The sequence below is a fragment of the Misgurnus anguillicaudatus genome, chromosome 5 (genome assembly GCF_027580225.2).
Source record: "Misgurnus anguillicaudatus chromosome 5, ASM2758022v2, whole genome shotgun sequence".
NCBI lineage: Eukaryota > Metazoa > Chordata > Actinopteri > Cypriniformes > Cobitidae > Misgurnus > Misgurnus anguillicaudatus.
Genome location: NC_073341.2, coordinates 10495714 through 10515754, shown reverse-complemented (window position 1 = coordinate 10515754; position 20041 = coordinate 10495714). Strand labels below are relative to the sequence as shown.

The window sequence follows — 20041 nt, the reverse complement described above, 5'->3', positions numbered from 1 at the left end:
CCTTTAATTATGCAAGTTTTGACTTGACAATTTGACATAACTAAGAAAAACAAGTTTAAATTGTTTAATTTAATTTGTTTAGTTAAAGTAACATGTTTTTTTGTATATGTGTTACTTATATGTCAAATGTGTTGTGCTTATAAACATACATAGACAATGCATTGACCACTAAGTCATACATCAGCAGTGACACTATACAATCTCAGATAAAAGGTACAAAAGTTGTACGCTTTTGTCACTGGATTGGTACCTTTTAAAAAGGTAGGTATGTACCTTATGTACCTTTGACGTATAGGTACAAGCACTTACATTACATATACCAATATGTACCTTTTAGGTATAGACGGTTTCATCGGACGCACGTGATACACCTCTGGATGCGAACCTTACTTCCGGTTTCGTTTTTTTAATGGTCTGACTAGTTGCTAAACTGATCTCTTGAACAAATGCCTCGTCGAAAATAACAACGGTTTTGGTTTCCTAGTTAATCTATGTGTTTTTTGCTTGTTATATAAATAAACTACGCTTAAACAACTTTTTTGTTATTTATTCTTAGCAGAGTTTACCAGAAGATACGTGCGGACCACGGCAGCCGCTTGTTTATGTTGTTACTGCTGAAACCGTCTATAGTGTACTTTTTTAAGAGGTACCACTGCAATGACAACTTTTGTACCTTTTTTTCTGAGAGTGTCCTGTATATTGGACTGGGCAAGTTTGCTCTGTAAACACAGGTACTATAAATGGGAGTGCTGCTGGCATTCTGGATAAAATGCAAAATAACATTAACACTTCCCAATTGATTTCAATGGTTTATTGCATAGAGTATAAAATGATTACTTTCCAGTGAAATCTCAAAATTTAGACTTGGAAAATTATTGTCATATGATATTTCACTTATTTTTCTTGGTTATTAACTGTGGAGACACCCCTAATGTAATATATACTGTATAAGTATGCCACAAACAGTGATTATGCAAAATGCAATAGTTTCATAAAAAGCAGCTGCTTATCAGATGATCATTACATGAACTGAAAGACGTGTGGATGAGGGAATATCACATGGCATTTTGTAACAATGCAGCATTTGTCACCAACATTTTGTTTAACCCCAGTGAGCTATGGTTGGCAAAGCAAGACAAAAATAACTCATGAAGTGGATAGAAGTCTCCAAGACAATCAATGACTTTGAGGGCAAAAAATTAGATCTTTTCACCTTCGCTAGCCGGTGACATTTTTCGAGGGTGACGCTGACGCGCACAATGCGAAACTCTTCACAACATGTATGCAGCCGTCATGTGTGTGGCTTGTCATGTCAAAATATGTGTTTAGCGCGTCATGTAAACCTATGTGCATACGTCATGTAAAAATACCTACCTGCTGCAGACGCGTCTAAAGGGTTTATGATAAAAGTGACGCTCGCATTTGCCAGATACTCTTAATCTCATTTGTAATCAGAGATTAGTGTTAAGTTAGTGTCTTGCGAGTATTTTGTGAATGTGAGCGTCACTTTCGACGCGTGTGCAGCAGGTACGCGGTTTGGCATGACACATGATGCGCATTGTTCGCATGACGCAACAAACACATATTTGACATGACATGCTTTACACATGACACAACAAACACATATTTGACATGACATGTTTTACACATGACACGACAAACACATATTTTGAATTCACCCCCCTCAGAAGAGAAGTCATCGGCCCCCACTGTGCTTATTGCTTCATTAATTACTTTGTTAATGCCACAAGGATGTGTAATAATAATAATACACTTATTCTACCTTCTGATTTATGGAAGAACACTGCACTGTAAAAGGCAAGAGATGAGTTGCTACTTATAAAACGTATAAAATATAGTTGAAATAAATAAACTTTCTCTCACTTCTAGTCAAGATAAATAGGTTAAAATGACTTGTAGATCTGAATTAATTAAACAAAAACAATTTAAGGGAGCAAAGAATTTTTTACAGCGTAAGTATTGGTGACAATCATACGGTATGTGAAACAAGAAATATATGCTTGGTCATTTCTTATTGCTTTTAGCTTTCCAGTATAAAACCAGATGATGTCACCCCACTCAATACAGTATACTGAAATGAGCACATTTACTTTGAGAGTTCAAATTATTTATTGCTTCACTATGCCAAACGTCCTATGCCTTTCCTGTGGCATTTGTATGAAATACACATTCAGTAAATATATAATATACTATACTTTTCTTTTGGTTTTGATTAAATGTGTGGCTTAAATGTCACTAGATTTTATGTTTTAACTATAACATTTGTTTGTATTATTTTATTATTTTTAAATTTCTGGTCACATGCTGACTATGATTTAATATATATATTATTTGTTTTGTAAATGATAATTGTATAACTTTGGAATTCACAATGAAAAGAAATGTTTACACACCAAGCAATAGTCATTTTGTAAATAAAAATGTATTATATCAAAATATCGTTCACATTTCTTTATAAAAATGTTTATTTTGAATGTACAGTAGTTACTTTGTTAAATTTTTCAGATCATAGTTAAAATTTTCTAAACTATGTGAGCAGGGATTTGACTGTAACCTATCAAATGAAACTTAAAACTGTCATCTACAAATCACTGACAGAACCGCTATTATATATGAAAAATATGTTCTGTTTCATTTCATTTATTTGTTCTTATATTATGTGTATATAAATAAGGAAAAAGTGTGTCATGGTGTCGTGCCGATAAATGAATGCTGTCAAATTATGACATTGGTAAACAATTACCAATCCACACTGATGCAGAGGCGTGGTACGTTTGCGACGTGAAGTGGAACTGATTAATGATTAATGATTTTTCTATTGAATACCGAATTCTGATAATTTGACTTTGGTACATAAAAGCAATAAAGCGGCTGACTGGCAGAGGGCCAAAATTAGACACCAGGCTGCCAGGAATTGTCCCGGTGATCCCGATGGTCCAGGCCTTTTTCTCTTACTTGCAGGATCTACAGGTGAAGTCTCAAAGATCGACCTGTCAATTGCGATAGATGTTGGCGACCACTGGTCTATACGCTTAAAGGGGACATTTCACAAGACTTTTTAAGATGTAAAATAAGTATTTGTGTCCCCAGAGTGTGTTTGTGAAGTTTTAGTTCAAAATACCCCACAGATAATTTATTATAACATGTTAAAATTGACAGGTGTGTAGGTGTGAGCAAAAATGTGCCATTTTTGGGTATGCACCCCTTAAATGTAAATGAGCTGATGAAATGCAAACACTGATTGCCATAATGGTGGTTTGTTGAAATTGAAACTCAATTGTGCTGTCAAAAGTTGAAAGTAAGTTGATATTGAAAGTTCACCTGCCACACGCAAACCGACGGTCCTTGTGATGGTCGCCAAAGGTGTCCCAGAGATGCAAAGACCTACCCAGTCTCCTGAGGATGCGAGACACACTGACATCATCCACCACATCCCTGGACCTTTCTATAACCTGGCCAGAGAAACATACCTGTCAAAAGGAGATTTACCCAAGAAATGTGCTTTCAAAAATGTATCTTTAATTTCTATTTAGAAGTTGCAACAGAAGACAGTTCTTACCTCCTGCCAGACTCTGTACTGATCTATTGCCCACCCCAAACAGCATCTGGTACTCTGTGAGAGTGGCATCTTTATAATTTAAAAGAAAAAACACTGTTAGAAAATATGGTCAAAATATGTACCCCAACCAGAGGGCCAAGAAAGTCGCAGCAAAATTTTTGCTAGCAGTTCAATTTAAAAATTATAACAATTAGTAAGTCTGATAAAAGACAAATTTATCTAAATAAAATAAATTGTTTTGTATATTTAAAATTACAAATGTATCCGTTTTATAATGTAACCTGAGAGAGAGAGAGAGAGAAAGAGAGAGAGAGAATTTCAGCTTATGAATGTTTTGTGTTGTGTTTTTGCACACTTTGATGCCTTGAAGACAGGGCAATGATAATGACATTCATCTCTAGTCCTTCTATTAATTTCAGGAAGCCTCTAGCACTTTCTTGAAACTAATGCTATTTTTAAGTCATGTATTTTTTATGTTTTTAAATATGTTTTAATGCATACAATTATTTGAATAGAATCTTCTGTAAAGTGTAATGTCCGTCTACCCCCTGTTATTTGTTAATTGTTGATTCATAATTGCTGTATTTTGGTATTTGCAAAAAAGCTTGGAAAGATGTTCTTTTCTTCTTTTGTGGGTTTACTTGCGGGTTCCAAACCAACTGTAAAGGTGCATACCGCCACCTACTGTACTGGAGTGTGACAAGGATAATCTGCATAGATATTTGTATATATCTATGGATAATCTGCACGATATTGATTAAATTCTATTAATTAACGTGGTGTTTTTTTAAGAACCTCATTATTGCTATTATTAACATACCCGTTTTTGTCCCTTCATTTAAATTAATACCCATTGTGAATTCTGTAAAGATGTTATCTTTATTTCTTTAGTGGGTTTATTGGCGGACTAAAGAGCGCCCCCTACTGTACTGGAGAGCGAAGACACTAAACACTTCATTCATCCTGTGACAGAAGTTGATGCTGCTAGGCTGTCACGATGATCGGGGAGAGTACACTCACCACATGCAAATAGTGATTTGGGATTTGCACATACAGGCATAAGGATGTAGGGGTGAATAAAATAGTCCTACTGTCATGCAAAAAAAAAAGAAAATGAAGACAAAATATCAAAGCTTTACAAATCATAAGGATATGACATTGTATAAAAAAGAATGATTAAAGAACGACAACATCAGTGGGATTTTAGTGGCATTCTGAATACAAACCGCCGTAAAACCAACGAAGAGAACAAACCCGTTAATTGTTACCCACATCTGTTGTCTGTCCTTCAGTTCATTCTTTCCATCAGCATCTCGGGTTTTGCCTGCAAAGCCACCTGTGGGTGGTCTTCAGTGGTCAATGTTTCAATAAACCAGGTAAATAATTTATAAGTGCTGATGTAATAGCTACAATGTATACACAGGCTTTCAAGCAGTTCAATCCTAACAAGCAATAATTTTATAAACTTGAACATTTCTCTTTGCAGAGTGTTTCAGAGAAAGAAACATCTCCACTTAACATGCCACAACAACCAAGGAGAAATTAGCAGAATGGAAAAAAATACTTAAGATAATATTAAATGGTAAAATGGAGGTCGGAGGCCTTTTCTAAAGATGATGTATAAAAATGAATTGTCTTTATGGCATGTGTTAAAATACTGATGCTGATGATGAGTTTAGTGGACTAATTAATTAACATAACATGTCTGTCACTCCACAGAGATCCTGAGTCACAGTGATGAGATCCTGCAGTCCAAATCTTGCAGATTTAATTTCTTATATTGTATTCATATGTTGTTTTAAATTGTCTTGCTGTTACAATGAAGTTTGCCTTTCAGTAATACCAGAGCAAAAATATGATTAGTAGCTTCAGCTCCATGGTGTCTGTAGTTGTGAGCACATTATCATATTGTGTTAAATAAAAATATTTGAACAAATGATCCATTTACAAGATCTATCCCTGTGTGAACAGATGCCCACAGACCAGATGGTTTCAGCGGTAACAACATACATAGACAGCTTTTGTCACCCAAACTTAACTTTCAGAGTAGATTATTTCTGATAATATAGCTGCAAACACCAGGTAATGATCATGATGTCATGCCACCCCCATGTCTCTAACATGTTCTGATGCAGAGATATAGGTCTTGCTGTTTGAAATCTAGAATTGCATTTTACATTTTGTAGAATGTCTTAGCTGTTTCATTTAGTCACCATCATTGCAATCAGTTTTTGCATTTTATCAGCTCATTTGCATTTTAAAGGACACACCCCAAACAGCACATTTTGGCTTGCACCTACACCATGGCAATTTTAACATGTTATAATAAATTATCTAAGGTGTATTTTAAGCAAAACAATACACTGGACTTTTAGCTGTGTGGCCAAGTGGGGGTTGCGTACAGGTATGTCATCCCAGGAATGAAATTGGAAAGTGGGGAAACATCCTAATGGTACGCTATGTGTGACAAGTGAGAGAAACAGTGGAAGATGTACTTATAGACTGTAATAAATATGCAGAAGAAAGAAAGACATTAATGGATAGACTATAGGTAAGCTAGAATAATTTTCTCTTTATTAATTTTCGTGGATGGAAGGGAGTAGATTGTGGATCTATCGTGGATGGAAGGGAACATAAAAGGTATGGCCTTCTCTTCACATGTTTCAGCTCCAGAGCTATTCATATTGAAATGCTTAATGACATGTCAACAGATGCCTTTATCAATGGCCTGCGCTGTTTCATTGCATTACGGGTAGCAGTACGTGAAATCAAATGTGACCAAGGCACCAACTTTGTAGGAGCCAAGAATGAGCTTAAGAATGCTCTCAAGGAGATTGACGAGGATCGTCTGACAGTGTTCTTAGCTGAGTAGCAGTGTGACTTTGTCCTAAATGCGCCCCATTCAAGCCATGGAAAGACAAATCAGAACAGTGAGAAATGTTCTACGCTCAACTCTCTCACTTTCTTCTGACAGACTGGACGATGCATCACTCCGGACATTTTTTTATGAAGCAATGGCAATCGTAAACAGTAGACCACTCTCGGTCGACAACTTAAATGACCCTAACAGCCTTGCACCTCTCACTCCTAATAACCTGCTTACCATGAAGTCTGTTCCAGCATTACCACCACCAGGCAGATTCCTCAGAGAAGACATCTATGCACGGAAAAGGTGGCGACATGTCCAGTATCTCGGCGAGCAGTTTTGGAGTCGTTGGCGTAAGGAGTATTTATCCAACATTGCCACCAGACAGCGCTGGCACACAGCAAAGAGAAGGGTTAAGATATGTCTTGGCGACCGCCCGGCATCTGGAAAAGGATGGTCGTCGCCTTAACAAGCTGTCTGTCATTGAAAGGCCAGTCCAGAAGCTGATACTGTTGCTAGAGGCCGTCTAGCCGCTTCCAGATACAACCACGTGCCCTTTTTATTATATTGGGTTTTCAGTTAAAGGTTACTTTTTTACTTTAGGTCTTTAAAAATCATTGGTAATTTATATTCCTTAATGCCATATAAATCACTCATGATTTGGTGGGAGTGTAAACGACCATTAAATCCCCCATCAATGAAGTAAGCTGACACCAATTACTTCCAGCTATAGAGGGCGATGTTGTCAAGGAACTATACAAAAAGGCTTTCACCAAAAAGGACTTTATTGCTAGCCTGGGTGCCAGCCGATCTTAGCCCCGCCCACCACAATTTAAAAACCGCGGAAGATCGGTCTGGGGATTCACCGTTGAGGAGCTACTATGCGAATACCAAAACCGGCCGACGAATCAAATTGTGAGGGCGGGCTTTATACGATGATGGACAGATGATCAACAGTAACGTATCAACCACGTCACCAAAGAGCGCGTGTGTTCAATCTGTTTACAATGAAATGGCTGCCGCTGGTGAATTCAGATGTGTGGATTCTGACATTGAGTCTGTTCTAAAAGATATCGACAGAGCATTGATTTAAAAAGAGGAACAGAGAAACGCGATCAAGGCATTTGTTTATGTTTTCGCCGTCCTTCCTATGGAGGACAAAGTTAAAGAAGCAACTGAAATGGGTATCATGGCGATGCAACTCGGCGTGCACGACGAGATGTATATAATTAGCGGTCGTTGCCAGCTTCTTTTCGGAAGCCTGGAATCGTGACTGCTGAATAAGTGGAGGGACATGCTAGGCTCCGATATTTTTCAAGCCAACGTAATGGGTAGCTATCGTCGTGGATGAAGTTCACCTAACGTACAAATGGTAAGAGATAGTCTTACTGTATGACTTAGTAAATACTTAATGTTGTGATATAAATGAAATGTTGTAAAAATAGTAGGTGTTGATGTACCTTCGCTAACTCAGACTTAGTATAATTACAATGATGTTAGTATCATTGTAGCGAAATTACTAGCAGTTCGGTCAGGCTGCTAAAGACGCCATTTCAACATAAGTCACACACTCCGTTGCTCTGATTGGTCGTATGTCTATCCAATTGAGTGCAGAGGCATTTTTCGGCTGAGACACGCCTCATAATTTTAGCTCAATGGAGCGGTATCAGACTCAAATTCTGACTAGAATTGACAACGTCAGGCTACTTTATTGCTAAACTTTGAGCAAAATGATGCTAAATAACTCTTTATTTATTTTTGCTTTAGTTAAAGATTGATTTTGTTGAATGCTTAATGTGGGCTTTTTTGTTATTTGTTTTGCAAGAGTGCTTATGTTTTTACCACATGCTTTTATTTTGAAATATAAGAGGAAGTGCGGAGGCGCTGTTCGTGCATTTTCGCGCACTTTTTAAGTGAAGCGTCAGTCAGTCTGATTAACGCTACCGGCAGGAATCCAAAAGAACATGGCAATTATGAGACTAAGAATTTGACATATTGGATTAAATCAATCATTGCACAGAATAGGGACTGTAGAACACATTCTGATACACTGTAAGAAATATGAGGAGGCTAGAAGGAAGTTGGAAAATCAAGTTGGACAACAAAACATGACAATAGAGTATTTATTGGGGAAATCAACTTATAAGTGTCTAGACTACGTAATTACATTCCTAAAAACTACTGGATTAATTGACAGATTATAATATTTATTTTTTTTAATTTGCTGCTCACACTCCAGTCCAGTAGGTGGCGGTTATGCACCTTTAAGATGGTTTGCCAACCGCCAATAAAACCGACGAAGAAGAAGATTAACGCTACCAGAGACGTAAGGTGATCTTTTTTGTAGCCTACATGCTGTGAAAAAGGGTTTATTTCTCCAACTAAGCCCCTGGCTGACAAAAGGCACAAGGTACTGTTTTGATTTTGTAAGTTACTGTTTGGTAAACTTTGAGACTTTCATATGTTTATTTTACTTCTGCTTAATCTTTTAATTAATCTCATCTGAAGCTGTTCGCTAATGTTAAACGGGTCATTTGCGTATTTTTGCGTATGTTTGCTAATGTTGCTAACGGTTACCATAAGCAGAACACAACGTGATATCGTCTAATTTCTGTTTATTGCATCCTAAATAGTTTAGTATGAAACTGTCTTTATTTGGAAATAAATGTTTTTCTCTAAATTGAGTCATACTAAAAGGTTGTTAACTCCATTCCAGTGTTAATTAAGCTAACATTGCACTTTAAAATGAGATTTTTGTAATCCATTAAATAGTATAGTCTTTAAGATAGCACTTTAATTGAAGTTTATCAATTGTCTAAAACCTTTTAGTAGTCTTTATTAGCACTAAATATTGTTACTGCCAGGTGTAAATAATTCATATTATTATTAAGGGATTACAGTACGGTAAGGGAGTGATATTAAATTAGCCTGTAGACTAAAATGTGATTTATTGTCACACTATATATTGTCTAATACAGTGTAAATGTGTATTATGTGTATGGACATTTATGTTTAACCTGTGGGCAAATGACTAATTTATTGTCTGTTTGTTTGTTTGTTTGTTTGTTTGTTTTTATTCAGCTCTTACGATGTTTGTCCTAGAAATGAAATCGTTCATAAACATCAGTTGAGAGTCAGTTGTCATCTGTTCAGCCGGGGATGCTACAGTGTGCACTTCAGACGGCTAGGTGGCAATGTGAAGCACTGACACACAACAACACCAAGTCTGCGCGCCTGCGTACAAACTTCCTATTACTTCTCTCCCTAGTAGCGCGAAGCGAACAGCAAAAGCTGACAATTTTGTCTGGACAGACGAAGAGGTGGAGTTATTGCTCCAAACAACCTTAAATTACAAAACCACAAAGGCACATCAGGGCGTGGACTGGGAGTCCTGCCAGTCAAAATATACAGACATATGGACCGAATTTCTTCAGCAGTATCCTATACCTGGAGGGACATCATATCCACACGAGAAAGACGCTATTAGCAAAAGTCAGATAACATCAAAGCTGAAAGCCATCCGGATCAAGTATAGGCAGGCTGTGGATACCCAACGGCAGAGTGGCCATGGGCGAGTAATCACTCTATATTTTGATTTATGTAACGAAATATGGGGTGGGTCGCCAGCAACCACAGCAATAGAGGCCGGTGTTGAAACATCAGAGGTGAATGGACACTAATAGTGAGTCAAACGCGAGCATTACATCGTCTGATCTGCCGAACACAGAAGAATCAATTGTCAGCCCCCATACCTCAGCCCAGAAGCGGAGAAATCTACTTCAGGTATGTTTTTGTTCATTACACAAACCATGCCCAGTGGTGTAACGTAAGTCTACGACGTAATACGCAGTTATACGCAGGACACCCATTAAGCTCCAGAATTTCTGTCCAATGACATGTAAAAACATACTTTATATTATAAATTTGTCATCTGTGTTATTTTTGTCATCACACAGGCTACATAAAAAGATATTTTCCTCGTTAATAAAGATACAACTCCATAAAAATTAATAAAAAAAAATGTGTGTCAGAATGCTGGAAATGAAGTTTTTGACGGTGAACATTTTCCTGGGGGAGGACACCCACACACCCCCACTATGATATGCCCCATATATATATATATATATATATATATATATATATATATATATATATTTATTTATTTAATATATCTATATATCTATAAATAAATAAATAAATTTATATATATATTATATATATATATATATATATTAGGGATGCATATCAATTAATCGCGATTAATCTATAGCAGAATAAAAGTTTTTGTTTACATCATATATGTGTGTGTACTGTGTATAATAACTTTGTATAGTTAAATGCACACACATGCATGTATATATTTAAGCAATGTTTACATGTGTATATACATTTGTATATTTATGTATAATTTATATTATATATAAATATAAATACTTAATATATAAATATATTTTTTTCTTAAAATTATACATGCATGTGTGCATATTTATATATACATAATTATTATACACAGTTCACACACATATATGATGTAAACAAAAACTTTTATTCTGCTATAGATTAATCGCGATTAATTGATATGCATCCCTAATATATGTATATATATATATATATATATATATATATATATATATATATATATATATATATATATATATATATATATATATATATATATATATATATATATATATATATATATATATAATATATATATATAAATTTATTTATTGATATATAGATATATTAAATAAATAAATAAATAAATAAATAAATAAATAAATAAATATATATATATATATATATATATATATATATATATATATATATATATATATATATATATATATATATATATATATATATATATATATATATATATAAATTTTTATATAATATATATTTATTTAATATATCTATATATATATATATATATATATATATATATATATATATATATATATATATATATATGTGGGGGTGTCTGGGTGTCCTCCCCCAGGAAAATGTTCACCGTCAAAAACTTAATTTCCAGCATTCTGAGACACTTTTTTTTTTATAAATCTTTATGGAGTTGTATCTTTATTAACGAGGGAAATATCTTTTTATGTAGTCAGTGACCTTGACGCCATCCGTGCTTCGTCCGTGTCGCGGTAATGCGGTCGAAATCGCTAAGGCTCTAAAGGAAAAAACTGACATAAACCCATTATTCGTCCAATGGCAATCTAGTTGCAGGCAAGTGTCAGGCCTCTATCTCGGCGCAGGAATGAGCTAGGAACGCGGGACACACGCTCCTGTCTTAGTCTCGGCCCCCGAGCTTAGGCTCGTTGCAAAGGACTCCCTGCCCTCTTCAAAACGGCACCGCCCACAAGTCTCTAGGACCTCCCCTTCAGGAGATATGCAAAATTAGCATTAATATTCAAATAGGCGTAGCTCTGCCCCTGAAAGTGCCACGCCCCCGAACTTAGGCTCGTTGCAAAGGATTCTCCGCCCTCTTCAAAACGTCACCGCCCACAAGTCTCTAGGACCTCCCCCAGCCGAGAAACTCCGCCCTGAACATTACCCATTGTCACACACACAATAAATTGAGGCCAAACTCAAACAGAGCCTTTATTGAACGTTTAAAATTTTTTTATCTTGTTCGAGCAAAGTCGTAGAGACTTGGTGCGGTGTCGTCGGAATGGTCACTTTCTGTTTTATCTGGATCAGAAACGCATCCATTTGTGTTGTTAAAAAGTGCTATTGCATGTTATTTACCATGCAATTAGAAATGTAAAGAAACGACCAAACACACGATTGAACACTTAGAACATTTATTGAAACAAGAACAAAACACATTTATCAAAAACAATGAACGACATGAACACAGAACTATTTACAAATGACATCTACGGCTTCAGTGGCCCTTCTCAAATTCGCCCGTGCCCAACTGATAACTGGCAGCTGGTTAAACCCATATATTCCCACAGTCAGCTCTCTCACAATCTGATGAACAACCTTGTAGTCTAGGGGTATACGTGAGTCAATGGGAGCAAGAATGGTTATGTTTGGGTCTGGGATGACGCTCATTTGCCTGATGATGCCCGGATGTTTATCCAGATGCAGGCTGTGTTCTCCTCCACTGAACAGCCAACTGCAGGTGGTCATACTGAGTAGCTCCTGCAGGTCCGTGCCGTCATATTTCTGCAATAAAGAGTTTGCAGTCGTCTCACTGCATATCTCTGCATCTAACGGTACAGGGCTCTGGCACACGCTCTCCATGATCTGAGGAAAAACTAAATTCACAGAAACCTTAAACGAAAAACGTCTTTAGAGTGACATTAAATCGTCATTTTATTTCAAAACAAGGTATCGGTTAAAATACTTTTTAAATGTGTATGAATTTGAACCGCGTTGATTTTGGCAACCAGCGATGCATATCAATAGGCTTGTTTGAGATGAGCTAATTCTGCGCAGAATCGATCACCGGTGATCAGCGCATGATGCATGTCGATTAGAAAAGTGTCCGACTTCCGTCCGACTTGCTCTGATGTCACGCTGACGTGTGCAAAATAACTCTCGTGATGGAGAGGCGGGCTCGTGCTCGTCGGATTTTACAGCCGAGCGCAGTTGCTCTCCACCAACTGCGTTGACGAAAAGCACGATGGGAAAAGACTTGCTGATGACACAGCTTAATGCTTATTGGCCTGGGGATGTCAGCTGATGACTTCTTAATTCTAAAAACTCCTGTAGTAGTTTTTACATTAAAGGAATAGTCTACTCATTTTCAATATTAAAATATGTTATTACCTTAACTAAAAATTGTTGATACATCCCTCTATTATCTGTGTGCGTGCACGTAAGCGCTGGAGCGCCCTGCGACGCTTCGATAGCATTTAGCTTAGCCCCATTGATTCAATGGTACCATTTAGAGATAAAGTTAGAAGTGACCAAACACATCAACGTTTTTCCTATTTAAGACGAGTAGTTATACGAGCAAGTTTGGTGGTACAAAACAAAACACAGCGCTTCTCCAAGCGGATTCAAAAGAGGAACTATATTTTATGGCGCAACAGCACCCCTGGGAGCACTTCAAATCGCCTGAAAAGTCTGCTCCCCTTCTCACTCTCATAATGGGAGAGGGAGGGTGTTACTGCGCCGAGTCGAAGTACTCCCAAAAGTGCTATTACGCCATAAAATATAGTTCCTCTTTTAAATCCGCTTAGAAAAGCGCTACGTTTTATTTTGTACCACCAAACTTGCTCGTATAACTACTCGTCTTAAATAGGAAAAACGTTGATGTGTTTGGTCACTTCTAACTTTATCTCTAAATGGTACCATTGAATGAATGGGGCTAAGCTAAATGCTATCGAAGCATCGCAGCACGCTCCAGCGCTTACGTGCACGCACACAGATGATAGAGGGATGTATCAACAATTCTTAGTTAAGGTAATAACATATTTTAATATTGAAAATGAGTAGACTATTCCTTTAATTCAATTGTTCTTTACTATGTAATTTATATTTTTAATGAATTCCTGTCAACTTTTGTATTGGTGTTGAATTACTTGTACTGTGAGCTGTTTATATTTCACACAACAGAAAAAAATTTGTATAACCACTAGACTTAGATTTATTCATCCCAACATTTAACCTTTTCCAGTAAAGAACAGTTCACCTTCGTTGATTCCCCTTATAAACATCTTTATGTAAATGCATTTATTGGTCTTTAAGTTGCACTATTTAATCCGCGAACGTGATCTCTGCCTCTGCTGACGTTTGTAGTCGACTGGACGGCGAGATTGGTGAAGTGTCTGACTTAAAAGCTCTTTTTTCACTCCTCCCCTCACTGCAGCTGCCTGCTCTTGTCTGAATTTCAGGCAAGGCAAGCTTCATCTCAAACAAGCCTAACACCCCATTCAGACAGCCAACGACAAGCAGTAGCAGAGCGACGCGATCTCATTCAAAACGACGGGAGAAAAACTCACTTCCTGATCCTCCCGGGGTCGTCTAGAAACTCCAGCGTCGACAGCCGCCCCTTCCCCTTGGCCGGATCCGATAGATCTTACACGCCACGTTCTCTTTTAGCTTCCTGGAGGGTTCCGGGCCCTGCTGGTGCAGGCTCTCCTCAACACTCGAGTCTCCAGGACCTTCCTGGGCAGAGAAATAAAGCCCCAAAATTTTGCCTTTTCCACACAATTTCTATTTTCAAATAGCCGTAGCTCCGCCCCTGATTAGGCTACTCCCTCGGACTCGGGGGTCTTTGTAAAGGCCTAGTCCGGGCCTTTCCAACGAACCCTCGTTCGAGTCTCTACGACCTTCCTGGGCCGAGCAATAAAGCCCCAAATTAAGCGTTATTTCACCCTTTTTCACAAAAAAAAAACACACTCCAAACACCCCAAAGAAACCTGTATAAATTTATTTTTTCTGATGAACACAAAAGAAGATATTTTGAGAAATTATGCTAAACACACAGCAGTAAGTGACCATAGACTTCCATAGTAGGAAAAAAATATTTTGGAAGGATTTTGATAAATGATGAAGAAAATAATTTGATAACTGATGGTAAGTACACAGTTGATGGTACCCATTAAATTCCATAATGTTTTTTTATTCCTACTATGGAGGTCTATGGTCGCGTACTGCTGTGTGTTTGCCATCATTTCTTGGGATGTCTTCTTTTGTGTTCATCAGAAAAAAGAAATTCATACAGGTTTGGAGCAACATGAGGATGAGTAAATGATGACAGAATATTCATTTTAAAGTGAACTATCCCTTTAATGTTTGGTTATTTTTTTAACAAATACACATCTTTATCCAAGCTCTGAAGTATATTAAATGATCTAATTGTGGCCCAAAATTTTGGGATGATGGATAAAATGTTAAGATTCACTTTAGTAAAAATAAATTAAATATCTCACCTGCATTGAGAAACTCAGCATGGATATCTTTTTTGGTCTGTGGCAAACCATCTGCATTCACACCCATTCTGTTTTTCCACAGGTCTGAGAAGTCGACACGTTTTTCTCTTGGAAAATAACAACCATGCCAGAGAGTCTTCATTGTGTAATCGATGTTTATAAGAACCTGGCCAACTTTTGTATCATAATATGCTGGTGGTAACTGGCAGGTGGAGCTCTGGTCAGAGTTGGGTTCAAGACTGATAACTGGCAGCTGGTTAAACCCATATATTACCACAGTCAGCTCTCTCACAATCTGATGAACAACCTTGTAGTCTAGGGGTATACGTGAGTCAATGGGAGCAAGAATGGTTATGTTTGGGTCTGGGATGACGCTCATTTGCCTGATGATGCCCGGATGTTTATCCAGATGCAGGCTGTGTTCTCCTCCACCGAACAGCCAACTGCAGGTGGTCATACTGAGTAGCTCCTGCAGGTCCGTGCTGTCGTATTTCTGCAATAAAGAGTTTGCAGTCGTCTCACTGCATATCTCTGCATCTAACGGTACAGGGCTCTGGCACACGCTCTCCATGATCTGAGGAAAAATTAAATTCACAGAAACCTTAACGAAAAACGATCATTTTATTTCAAAACAAGGTTTCGGTTAAAATACTTTGTAAATGTGTATAAATTTGAACCGCGTTGATCTTGGCAACCAGCGATGCATATCAATAGGCTTGTTTGAGATGAGCTAATTCTGCGCAGAATCGATCACCGGTGGTCAGCGCATGATGAATGTCGGTTAGAAAAGTGTCCGACTTGCTCTGATGTCACGCTGACGTGTGCAAAATAACTCTCGCGATGGAGAGGCGGGCTCGTGCTCGTCGGATTCTACAGCCGAGCGCAGTTGCTCTCCACCGACTGCGTTGACGAAAAGCACGATGGGAAAAGACTTGCTGATGACACAGCTTAATGCTAATTGGCCTGGGGATGTCAGCTGATGACTTATTAATTCTAAAAACTCTAATTCCTGTAGTAGTTTTTACATTAATTCAATTGTTCTTTACTATGTAATTTATATTTTTTATGAATTCCTGTAAACTTTTGTATTGGTGTTGAATTATTTGTACTGTGAGCTGTTTATATTTCACACAACAGAAACGAATTTGTATAACCACTAGACTTAGATATATTCATCCCAACATGTCGGCATTTCAACGTTGGATTACCTTTTGGTTTTGCAAAAAATGTCAACGTTGATTTCACAACGTTGTTTCAACGTCACACTTTCAACATAAGTGAATTAAGGTTGATATCATGACGCAATTTCAAACTTCTATTTCCTTGTTGTTTTTAACACTAAATATAGATTTTTACTTGACACTGCAATACTCACTAAATTATTTATTGTAAACGTGTTATTTTTAAAGCACTGCTACTCCGCCCAAGTATAGAGAATATAGTTCCCAGTATGTATACTGTTAAAAGATGGCTGTGTCACATATGACCTTGTTATTTGTACACGGTGTGACTATACAAACCACAACACATAAATAAGAAAATGTTTGCGTTATTTTGTCACTTATTGGGAGCAGTATGCTAGCTGAAGCTATTTACTTCCAGTCTTTGTGCTAAGCTAAGCTAGCGGGGACTGCGTCAGACAGAGTTACAGCACGCACGGAGATGAGAAAGGTATGTATGGACTTATCTAACTCTGGGGGATACGGTGAATAAGCTAAATTCCCAAAATCTGGCCGTGTTCCTTTAACAAAGCAAACACTGAAAGGTTGCTTTACGTGTGGGTCAAACAGCCTTTTGTGTAGTCCCTTACCAATGAAATCGAAGATGGACTTCAGAATCTCTGGACTGTCTGTGTAAGACTTTAAATTCGCCCAGACCAGCAAGGCATCTTATTAGCAGACATCCCGACCTGATTAAAAACTTTTGATTAGGAGATGTTCTAATCCTATTTTTAATATACGTATTACAAACTTACCACAGGTGATCTGGCAAAGCGACTTATGAAACAGCATCTTCCCAAATCTCCACTTCAGGCTCATCTTAGCGATCATTGCATTTGATAAAGTTTGGAAAAAGAAAAACATATTTCATTAGTATAGAAACATAAATGTAATGTTTTAATTAGAAATACAGAAAACTGTGGCCCAAGTACAACTTTTAAAGAAATTAAGAATGTTTAAATTTTTTGTCATAACACTATTCATTACCTTTTAAGGGGGATGATTTGGGCATCTGGAAAGACACACGACTTCACCTCTCTGTATTTTAGCACACGTCTTCAAATTGCATGTTGATCTGCCTACAATTTAAAACATAATAAAATAAAAAACAAGTCATAGCCCCTTTTAAAAAGAAAACATATATTGTGAAATACAAAACACTGCATCTTAATTATTAGGATTAATAGAATTTGATTTGATTACAAAACAAATATTAAATGCATTGTAAGGTTTTACGGGAGACGCTTCACAAAAAGCGTCCTAAATTAGCTTCTTATATTTTCCTAATGACAATGATAAACCAGTCTTGAGAAACAAGTAGCAGGTGTTTTTAAAAAGCCACTCTCACTTCTCACCTGTGAAGTTTCTTGTGTTTGTGTGTCGTTCTGTTTCTGACCTGACAACCCTTGCTGTCTGTTTCTTGTTCAATCCTGACAAAATATAAAAAAGTAAAATTAGTGCAATATTGGAAGAGAATTCTATAATGACCTTTATCAGAATGTAATGCATTCACTTGCATACTGTATTTAAGTAAATGTTGTAGAATAGCAGGGTTAACACAACATTACCTGATCCAGATGTAGTGGCTGTTGATGCATCTCAGCATTGACAAGATCATCATCACATTTCTAATTTGAAGGGCTCTGATAACGAAGACATTACAAAAGAGTTATAAAAATATACTGAAAATAAGAGCACATTTCTCTAGATAACCAATATTTTCTATTTCCATTAAAACTTGCTAACTATTCAACAAGAGAAGTAAGCAAAATTACACCATTACAATTTATTTCAATTCAAATAGAACATGCCAACTTCACGACATGACATTTTCGTACAAAGGAGTTAACTTAAGTGTTTTATGCCGCTTAAAATCATGGATACTGCGCGAATGACCGCAGCATAAACGTAATGTGATTGACTGATTGCCATGGAAACATGAAGGTCACGTCGACTATCTTGTCCCTTTTAATTTTATAACTGTATACACATTACCCCGTCGTGAAAACCTCAGCATGATTAATATTGGATTCGACGCCCATGTTATAACGTCATCAATACGTTTAGATTAATGTCAATTACACGAACTGCTAAACGTATCCGTTATTGCGAAATCGTGAGCCATAAAACACCAACATCACATCTAAGTTTTAAGACTTAATCAGTAATATGAATTTGAGAAATGGAGCAGCTTAACTGACCGCACCGCACTCGAGCTGCTGCTCCTCCTTACCAAAGTGATAGGTGTCTGTCTGTGGCGCCTGTAAGATAAGGTGACCAGACGTCCCCGTTTTCCGGGGACAGTCCCGTTTTTTGGTGTTCTGTCCCCGGAAATGTCCCCGTTTTACAGCATGTCCAAAACAACCAGCAAATATACTGAAAAACCCGATCAACATGTAGTACCAGACCGGAGCAATCATGTAATGATTATTTTCACCAGTAGAGGGGGCCGCGAGCTACTTATAGTTGCGCACGCCACTGATTTTGCGATGAAGAATTTACTACGAGACATATGAGAAAGCGTCATTATCATCAATCAAGTTATCATAAGATATGAAAACAGTTAAATTATGGGGGCTTAAGGTACTAATTACTCATGTTAAATTAAAATAATAAACCAATGAAGTGAACTAATCACAGTATGTTACGGAGCATTTGTTTTGTGTAGGCTAAATATGTTAACATTTTGCATTATTCCTTCTGTTCTTCACGTTTACAATGTTATGAAATCAGCTGAAGTTGTACCTTAGAAGTCATTTTTGGTGATGGGGTATGTCTCTTGTAAAAAACGGGGAAAATAGATTTTTAGGATACAGAAATTATTCAATTAGAAACACTGCAAAAATTACTTTCTTATTAGTATTTTTCTCTTGTTTTCAGTACAAATATAAACAAAATCTTAAGTCGAGATGCATTTTCTTGATGGGCAAAATGACCTAAGAATATAAGTCTAATTTTTAGACCAAAATATCAGATTTGTGCTTAAAAAAAAAATCTGCCACAACTTAATTCAATAATTTTTTTTACATGTTTTAAGCACAAATTCACTTAATTTTTTTTTTCTCAAAGCTAGATTTTGTAATTCATAGATAACAACAAATGAGATTTTAATGATATTTTGACCACTAGGAAATGTCCCCGGTTTTCATTTAAAAAATCTGGTCACCTTACTGTAAGACCTCTCGGATATACACTGACTGAACTACGATATCAACACTTTTTCACCAAAGTTGTCCAAAAAAGCCCTTACATTTATAACTAGTTGCTTTTCTGAAGCAAAACAACCAAGTGGTTAAGTTGATAACAACATAGCATATTAATTTATTAATATTGATAATAACGAAGTCCAATTTCGGCGGGAACATCCCTTCAACTAGCAAATTAACTACTATGACGGATACATTCGCAACTAACAGGGAAAAAAACGAATTGGCATCATGCTTTTTTGTCATACCACTTTGAATATGTGAATAAA

At 36.9% G+C, this 20041-nt stretch overlaps 1 protein-coding gene and 2 long non-coding RNA genes across 6 annotated transcripts; 2 read left to right on the top strand and 1 right to left on the bottom strand.

Annotated features, from left to right (window-relative positions):
- The first annotated feature begins 4476 nt into the window (after positions 1-4476).
- On the top strand, positions 4477-5448 carry LOC141363828 (uncharacterized). Its single transcript, XR_012369406.1, has 3 exons — positions 4477-4956; positions 5067-5162; positions 5300-5448. It is a non-coding gene; the product is annotated as an uncharacterized lncRNA (long non-coding RNA).
- Positions 5449-8355: 2907 nt separating this feature from the next.
- On the top strand, positions 8356-16891 carry LOC129414864 (uncharacterized). The gene is made up of 3 exons (XR_008634583.2): positions 8356-8856; positions 9528-10229; positions 15429-16891. It is a non-coding gene; the product is annotated as an uncharacterized lncRNA (long non-coding RNA).
- LOC129414863 (ankyrin and armadillo repeat-containing protein) lies at positions 12249-18713 on the bottom strand. Of its 4 annotated transcripts, XR_012369552.1 has the most exons (5): positions 18135-18713; positions 17922-17996; positions 17554-17645; positions 17157-17385; positions 12249-12721 (listed from the first exon to the last, which is right to left on the bottom strand). XR_012369552.1 is itself a non-coding variant. In XM_073867512.1 (2 exons), the coding sequence occupies exons 1-2, from the start codon at positions 15915-15917 to the stop codon at positions 14554-14556; spliced, it is 597 nt and encodes a 198-aa protein (XP_073723613.1). In that variant the 3' UTR covers positions 13918-14553. The 4 variants fall into 4 exon arrangements, 1 of the variants encoding a protein (XP_073723613.1); XR_012369550.1 differs by lacking the exons at positions 17157-17385; positions 17554-17645; positions 17922-17996; positions 18135-18713 and adding exons at positions 14414-14579; positions 15347-15917; XR_012369551.1 differs by lacking the exons at positions 17157-17385; positions 17554-17645; positions 17922-17996; positions 18135-18713 and adding exons at positions 14414-14579; positions 15347-15917 and having other exon boundaries at positions 12249-12629.
- Positions 18714-20041: the final 1328 nt, after the last annotated feature.

Coding starts and splice junctions, on each gene's coding strand:
- LOC129414863 (XM_073867512.1), bottom strand. CDS start 15,917: ATGGAGAGCGTGTGCCAGAGCCCTGTACCGTTAGATGCAGAGATATGC. Junction 14,580..15,346: donor TGCTGAGTTTCTCAATGCAG/GTGAGATATTTA, acceptor TTCTCTGCCCAG/GAAGGTCCTGGAGACTCGAG.